Consider the following 9,215-nt stretch of genomic DNA (forward strand, 5'->3'; position numbering starts at 1 on the left):
TAATTTAAAGTTTTAATGTTTCCAACATTTTAAAAATTCAATAATGCAATGTGTTGTTTTGATTTCAATATTCTAAAATTTTGCTATGGTTGAAAGCGATATTATCTATGGTACATTTCTCGTAGCTATTAGATATTGTTGTGCTTAAAAATCCATATATTATAAGTTATATGTCACGACCCAGACCGTTGTGATAGACACTCACACTAACACTCCGGTGGGAGAAACACTATTACCACCCAAACCGAGCAAATAATCTAAAAACTAAGGCACATAAGTCAATTACTAAGGAAAGACAATAGAGTTTCCATAAACTCTAACATAAGTTCAACAATAACTAAAAAAATGCGAAAGAATAACCCCTAGAACCTAAAAGTCAATGTACCAAAACTCTACTAATGACAAGTCTAAGAACAAGGGGTACAACCCCGAAACTAAACAACACCTTAAACAAAAATCTGAGTTCGAAAAGAGTGGACTTAAACAAGGAAAACCCATGGCAGCCTAAAAGAATTGACTCACCCTTGAATCCGGTCACGCTCATAGTCGTCTTGCTGAGTTCTATCAATAGCAACCTGAAGATGACATGTACTCAACAAAGAAAGGCCAAGTGCAGTATCAGTACACAACCACCGTATACTAGTAGGATCACGTGGTTATCTCACTAAGTGTAACATACATTAGTCAATACAACATTATAATCACATACACATATCGAACATATATAATATCAGCAACATATACGAACAATGAACAACTTCACGATTCTCACATATCACAGTTATATCAATTTAGAGCAACATTTCGTTTTCCAATGTAAATCATCATTAGATATGAACGAACTCATCAAAAGTAGATATACAACACAATTCAATGGTGCTCTCATAGAACCTAATTCAATGGTCCTCTCATGGAACCCAAACCCAAATAGTTTTCATGCCGAAACATGGCAATTCGATCCCATATTTATGTCGGAACGTGGCAATCCGATCCAAATTAGTTATGCCGGAACGTGACAGCAGACCCCATATTTATGTCGGAACGTGGCAATCTGATCCAAGTTAGTGTGTCGGATCGTGACACCCACCCATTCAACAAACCACAATCACAATCACAATGTATATTCTCAGAATCATACAACAAGAGGTGATTCATGGCATACAATTATTCAATTATCCTTATTTACAACAAGTGTGATCAATAATGCAACATATACATACATGTATAATAATGAAGCACGAATAAACATATATCACACATTCATAAAATTACAACAATCACCTACCTCGAAACCAAGCTTGAATCCCCTAAGGCACTTGAACCTTCCCATTCCGGATTCTTTCCACTTGTTCTAAGTCTGCACAATTTATATGCAAGGATCAACAATCAAAGGTCTAATTATCTGGATTATAACAAACCTAATAACCTTAGACCAAACCCAAGATCCTACTGCCTAATTTAGAGTTTTTTCAATCATAAATTCTAGATCAAAACCCTCCCCAATCAATAATGACCCACTAGATTACGTTCTACGGATCGAAAAATGGATTCGGGCAGTTAAAACCTTACCTTTAGCCTCAAGAATGGTGAAAAACTAGTAGGAGTCGCTTGGGGGTCATTCTTCAGCTCTAAAAGTCAAAAAAGAGCATAATGAGGTTGTTTAGGGGATTATTAACTACTTTAACTCGCGTCGGGCCCGCCACAGCGGCCACCACCCCGCCAAAGCGGCATTCTCCAGATACAGTGTTATTTCAAGAATTCAAAAATTCTCATTTCACAACACACCTCTAACCCACGACACTCAGTAAATACCTTTTACACTAAGATCGATTCTGAGAGTTCTACTCGCCCGAATTCAATTCTGTAAAAGTCGTACGGATTCCTTAACGAGTTATCTAACTATTCACGTAATCAAAATCATAAATGATTCACCCGATTGTTACCAGATTTCCCTACACCTGAATGACTCCGATTTCATCCAAATCTGGACTAGGTTGGGAAAACTACGAAATATTTTCTGACCCCAATTTTTTCTCCATTTGACTTTTCCATAACGACGGAAATCAGGTCGTTACACTATATGTTACAAAAACGAAGTTGCACATCTCTTTGACCAAGGATTCTATTTATCTTTTTCCTCAATTTTTTTGATAAATTTTCATATTTTTCTACTTACTTATTATTGTACAATAAATAAATTGTACTCTTCTATTTATTGTTATACTTAAATGTCTCAAAAATTATTTGCACGCATTATTATTCTGTATTACAAAAAATTAAAAGTCTCAATATTAACTACTTCAATCTTTCAAGATATTTTTCTCTTTTTTTATTGTATATTTTTTCCTTTTTCAATCTTGTTAAGCACAATGGAGTAATACAAGAAAGTTGAAATTGATTTGCTCGCTTTCCTAATAAAAATTAAACACCCAACAAACATTGAATAGTTCATGAGTTTTTTTTTTTGTCTTCATTATTTTATTTTTTCCTTCTTTTATTTATTTTAGAATTTTTACCTCCATTACTTATACCTATTGAACTTCAACTTTAATTAATATTATTAACCATTTTTTAAAAATTTTCATATTCACAACTCCCAACTATTTAATTTCAAAATTTAAGATACCTTATGATAGTTCTTCAATTTTGTCTAAATAAATTCATATTTTTTGTTTGATAATATCTCTACTTAAGATTATTATCTTTATTCATATTTAAAATAGTGATATTCTATATTATTGTTGTAGTATAAGATTTATATTTTAGATTGACTCCATGAAAAGACTCTTGGATTTGGATAAAATGGGAGTCGGATAAAAATTCAAAAATATGTGCATTGATTATGTAAATTTTTTTCATCTTTCTTTTAGTGACTAAGGTCTTTAAAAAATGTGTTGTTATTTTTCTCTTTTTACTTATTTTTTCGTATGTTCGATATATATATTTTTTGAATTCAGGTTCTTATAAACTCTTTTAATAGTAGTAACCCACATTTTCATTTAGGCTCAAATTAGTTATTTGTAACTTTGATAGAACACATCTAAATAAGCTAACATACGTTTGAATATTACTGCTAATGGCTTAAAAGAAAGAGTAAATTTTAGGTTTTATAAACATAAAAATCATATTTGCATATGTAATAGCAATAGTTTGCATAATTGCGCTCAATAGCAAACTTTATGATTGCTATGGAGCATTAGACGTAAAATCGATGTCAGCCTCACATTTGTATAAATCGTTGGTAGCCTCTCATTTTTATAAATCGTTGGCAACCTCTCGTCTGTATAAATTATTGGTAGCCCCTCAATTCAATTTTATGTGTTTGTATATCTGAATAAAATTTGAATTTTTTATACAATTGAATCGAAATAAAATGTTTGTATATCAAATTTCTCTCTCTCTCTCGCTTTATACAAAACAAATTATACATTGTAATTTGTATAATCTGTGTTTGTATAAAATGAGAAAGAGAGAAAAGCAAAAGAGAACTGTGCAGGGGGGAATCTGTATTTATATAATTATAAGTATATAGGACGAAAATATATGTATTTGTGTATATACAGTTTTCTCTCACTTTATACAAATACAAACGAATTTTATACATTTGTGTTTGTATAAAGTGAGAGGGGCGAGAGAGAGACTGGCGAGCGAGAAATGGAGAGTGACAAGCGAGAAATCTGGGGAGAGAGGTGAATGACAACTGTTTGCTACAGGTTACAATTAAATCAAATTGTGGTTATAACATTTAATTTAAATTAATAGTTTGTTATTTTATACAATTTTCCCTAAAAGAAATGCATATTAAATATTGAAATACGCAGTTCTTAAGTGTTTCTTATGATGAAGAACCATTCACATTTTCTTATAATTTGTTCATTTCATCTACTTTTAAAGAGTTACCAAAAGAATAATATAATATATACAAGAAAATTAGCAATAAAAGTTTATTTAGATTATGATGAAAACTAAGAGGAAAAATATTTATTTAGACGATGATGAAAACTAAGAGAAAAAACAAGGACAATGAAAGAATTAAATTTCAAAGAAGAAATGAAATATAAATACTTATATCTTTTTCCTCCTATTTTTAGCTTCATCACTTTTTGTTTATTGAAAGATGATTCATCAGACAGTATATTTATAATTTAATAAAAAAAAGAAAAAAAAGCAAGTCCTTAAACATGTTTATTCGAATTATATATTCATTAAAATATATTTTAAAAAATTCTTAATAAATTAGCCTTTTAATTTTGAAAAATATTTGTTATTAAAAATGTAATTCACATAAGCTCTAATTCTATAAAAATATTTGTATTGTGATTTTTGCATTTTCTTATTTCTATAAATGATTTTTTCTTTCTTGTATAATATTTAATTTTTTTAATATATATATTTTTCATAACTGCGCGAAGCTTGGCCAAATTCTCTACTTTAATACTCCCTTCATTTCAAATTAATTGAATTGTTGAGGTGTTTCACACCTTTTAAGAAAAGAAGATTAAGACATAAATTAGACATAATTTTTTATTTTTACCCTTATTAATCATTGTTAATTTTATTATTAAAATAATTAAATATTAATAAATACCTAATTTCAATACTAACTAATGAAGCGTAAAATTAGAAGAACATTCTAAAAGTAATCTAGAAGATTAAATAATTAAGTTAATTTAAAAAATGAAAAATGTCTCAACAATTCAATTAATTTGAAATGGAGCTGGTAGTAAAACAAACAATTCCCAAGACAAATTGACGCTTTCATGTGTACCTACACACTTTCCATGCCACTTCTATTTTCTTACAATTGCATTTATTACTATTGACCTAATTTGAGCGTTACGCTTCTAGATACATTCCTTAAAATATTTTCATCTCTAATTTGTTGCCTATAAATAACTTAATTTTTTCTTCATAAACTCACTTCTCTTCATTCCATTACTTCTATATTTTAACAGTTATCAATGGCTCGTTTTGCAATAATGCTTTTGGTTGCTTTGGTTTTCATGTTAGTTTGTTTTGCACCATGTCTTGAAGCAAGAAAACAATTGAAAAAACATCATGTTATAACAATTCCTAGTCTTGAAACTAGCAATGTTGATCGCAAGTTTAAATCATTTCATAGTCCTGGAATGGGCCATGGTGGTAATCCTCCTTTGAGGTCATCCCCGAGTTCTGAAAGAGGTCATAATCAAGAGATGTTCACATCAGTTTAGTACAAGTTCATCCAAATGAAGATGGAAATTTAATTTTGTTGAAATTAAAGATTCATCAAGAGAGATGGTCATATTAGTTTAAAGTTTGAATGTTTCCAATATTTTAAAAATTCAAAAATGCAATGTATTGTTTTGATTTCAATATTCTAAAATTTTTCTATGATTGAAAGATAGATTATCTATGGTACATTTTTCATAGCTATTAGTATTGTTGTGCTTAAAAATCCAAATATTATAAACTATATGTTAGAAAAACGAAGTTAGATCTCTCTTTGGCCAAGGATTCTATTTTTTTTTTCCTCAATTTTTTCTACTTTCTTATTATTGTACAATAAATAAATATATCAATTATACTCTTCTATTTATTGTTATACTTCATGTTGGAGGTCTCAAGTTCGAAATTCCTTGCCAACGAAACCAAGGGGTTTGCCTTCTGGGTTGAGCNCAATATTCTAAAATTTTGCTATGGTTGAAAGAGATATTATCTATGGTACATTTCTTGTAGCTATTAGATATTGTTGTGCTTAAAAATCCATATATTATAAACTATATGTTAGAAAAACGAAGTTAGATCTCTCTTTGGCCAAGGATTCTATTTTTTTTTTCCTCAATTTTTTCTACTTTCTTATTATTGTACAATAAATAAATATATCAATTATACTCTTCTATTTATTGTTATACTTCATGTTGGAGGTCTCAAGTTCGAAATTCCTTGCCAACGAAACCAAGGGGTTTGCCTTCTGGGTTGAGCTCGTTGCATCGGGCTTGCCTAGTGTGGGTTACCTCTCACATGTGATTTGCGAGCTATTGCATATGAGCGAGAGTTTTACCCTGTGCGCACCCAAAGGGTAGCAGCTAGGAGTTTCCCTTGTCATCCAAAAAAATAATAATAAAAGCATTTGTTTGTGACGAAATTACATTTGTTTAACCACGAAATACATATAACTTTAGAAACAATTGGTGTTGTCATTGATTGAACAAAATAATTAGCATGATATACTTTATTCGGTGTATAACTTTTTTAGTGACAAAATCATTCTATTAACTACCAAAAAAAATAAAAATTATGACAAATAAATTCGTCACAAATGTTTATACATTTTGGGGTGATTTTTCCTTTTGTAGTTAATATAGCTATTTTAGTGACGAACTACTAAATCGTCTTAGTATACTTTTAGTGACACACGTTTAGTGACAAGTGAATGACAAAAAAATTTTCGTCACACAAGATCTTTAGTGACAAAATATGATTTATAAGTAACGAAGTCATTTGTCGTTAATAATTGAATTTGTTCTAGCGATAGTTTTTTAATATCAAAATTTTTGGTTTAAAATATCAAATTAATGTTATTAAAATTAACTTTAAAAATATGTTAAATTGACTTTCGAACAATTAAAAGTGAATGGAGGAATAGTATACATATAACATGTCAATCATTGATTTGACTTAGTTATTTATCTCAAGTGCTTCAAGATTGGTGGACTAAATCTCGAGTTAATATTTCAAAAGGTTACTCAATTTTGAGAATTTATCTAGCGATGTCACTAAATTTTGTTTTAAATCAATAAAATCACTCAACTTATATATTTTTATCAACAAAATCAACAAACTAAATTTGTCATTAAAAATAAACTAACATGGCAAAATAAATTATTTTTATACCATGTAAACATAAATTCCATAAGAGTATCATATAGAATTTCCTGCTCTACAATCATCATTTCCAGCGAAAAAAGTTATGTATTATATTCCAAAAATTTAAGGATTTCACAGATTTTCATAGAAAAGGCATTAAAAACGAAACAAAATAAAAGTTCTACACTCATTTTATTTTTTGGAATTAGATTAGAGTATTAGTGTATATTTTTTTATTGTAATATCATAAAGTTATTTGTTTAACTAATTAAGTTTGTCTGTAAAAAAATAATGAGTTTTTAAATTTTATTTATTAGTGGGGTTCATGTTTACCCGTTGTAAAAAATAATTTATTTTGTCATATTAGATAATTTTTAATAATAAATTTTATTGAGTGATTTTTTTAATACAAAATATATATCGAAACATCCTGAATTATATAAAGATTGAAGTTGTAGCAAAAGTAATTAATCTCCACTCCGAACCAAGCAATTAAAATTATCTTATAAATCACATGCAAAATTACATTAAATATTCAATTAAGAAACACATGAAAAATACAAATTCACTGTATATGATATATAGACATGTGCCTTTAATGATCAATGTGCATTTTCTAAACCTTCTTCGTTTTTCTCTAAACTTAATTTTTAGTTTTTTGAGATTCAATATTTATATTAGAATTAAATTAAATTAATTTGAATTTATGTTGTATAAATTGTTCAAGAGAAAATATTATTTAATAGGATTTTTTGTTGTTATCACGATTTGAATGTGAGATCTCTAATAAAGTTTTTGAACGAATTGCCGCTCTTATTTTGAAGTGATATTTCATTTTTATTCTATATTTAAATGGTTTTTGATTTTTGCTCTCGTTACTTATTTAATTAAAAAAATTGAGAACTGAAGTGAGTTTATCTAGCCAGAATCAATTTGCTTGGTTTAAGAGCTTATCTGAATTGACTTAAAAGTTGATTAAAACTATTTTTAAGTTTTTTTTAGCTTTTGAAATGTTTGACAACATTTAAAATAATTTAAAATAAGTTTAAAATGACTTTTAAAAGTTATTATTTTTTACTTAAAAGTCATTAAAGTTTGACTTTTTATTTTTTGACTTAAAAACTATTTATCTGTTATTCCAAACGGGCTCTAAGTGTAGAGAACTTTTACCTCACTGACATAATTTTGTTGGAATTTTTCAGATTCAAGAACAAAGTGAATGAACATATATTCATCATAATCCACACAACCATAAAAAAACGTATTTGGCTAGATAAATTTATGTCATATCAATCAAAATGTCTTTAATCTCATGGATTTAAACATGTCATGTGATGAAAGTAAAATATTGTAAAAACTTTAATATAAAACAAAAGATTGAAAATACATTTATTTTCTTAAATTTCATGGCAAGTCATCCAAGTGAATTGAACATACATTCATAATCTAAATAACCATTTATGAAAAATAATTGATCTCTGATTAAAGATAAAACGATATCCCAATCATCCAAATGAAGTGAACATTTATTGACTATCCACACAACCATAATATTGTACGTAGAGCAAGAGGTCCAATAAGCAACGGGAACAGCAAACACCGGCGACTTAGTACTCTCTAGTTTAGTTCATTTGTACCTACACAATTACCCAAAGCTAAACTCTTCTTTTTCCTAAAATTTCAATTATTACTAATTAATGAACTATAGTCTAGATTTCTTAAACGTTTTGTCTTTTATTGTCTATAAATAACATGTTTTTTCTTAATAAACTTACCTTACTTCTTCTTTTCTCCTTTTTGCTCCCAATATTTAACTAGACATCACTCTCCGATCAGTGATGGCTCGTTTTGCAATATTTATGCTTTTGATTGCTTTGGTTACTATGTTAGTTTGTGTTGCTCCATGTTTTGAAGCAAGAAGACAATTGAACAACATGGATAAGAAGAAGGTCACTAACCTGGCTTCTTCGGCCCCATGCAAAGAAGGTCATGTTTATGGCAACTTGAATCCTGGCCCTAGTCCTGGAGCCGGCCATTCTGGCCCACCTGGTCCTGGAATGGACCATGTTTATGGCAACTTGAATCCTGGCGCCGGCCATTCTAACCCGCCTGGTCCTGGAATGGGTCATGTTTATGGCAACTTGAATCCTGGCCCTAGTCATGGAGCCGGCCATTTTGGCCCACCCGATCCTGGAATGGGCCAGACTTTTGGCAAGTTGAATCATGGCCCTAGTCCTGGAGCCGGCCATTCTGGCCCACCTGGTCCTGGAATCGGCCACATTTATGGCAACTTAAATCCTAGCCCTAGTCTTGGAGCCGGCCATTCTGGCCCACCTGGTCCTGGAATGGGATTAGGTGAATTCTGA

The 9,215-nt window shown here is 29.7% G+C and overlaps 1 protein-coding gene across 1 annotated transcript; it reads left to right on the forward strand.

Annotated features, from left to right (window-relative positions):
• Positions 1 to 8,687: 8,687 nt before the first annotated feature.
• LOC125850827 (uncharacterized) lies at positions 8,688 to 9,215 on the forward strand. The gene has a single exon (XM_049530660.1). The coding sequence runs from the start codon at positions 8,688 to 8,690 to the stop codon at positions 9,213 to 9,215; it is 528 nt and encodes a 175-aa protein (XP_049386617.1).

The sequence above is a fragment of the Solanum stenotomum genome, unplaced genomic scaffold (genome assembly GCF_019186545.1).
Source record: "Solanum stenotomum isolate F172 unplaced genomic scaffold, ASM1918654v1 scaffold1971, whole genome shotgun sequence".
NCBI classification, from domain to species: Eukaryota; Viridiplantae; Streptophyta; class Magnoliopsida; order Solanales; family Solanaceae; genus Solanum; species Solanum stenotomum.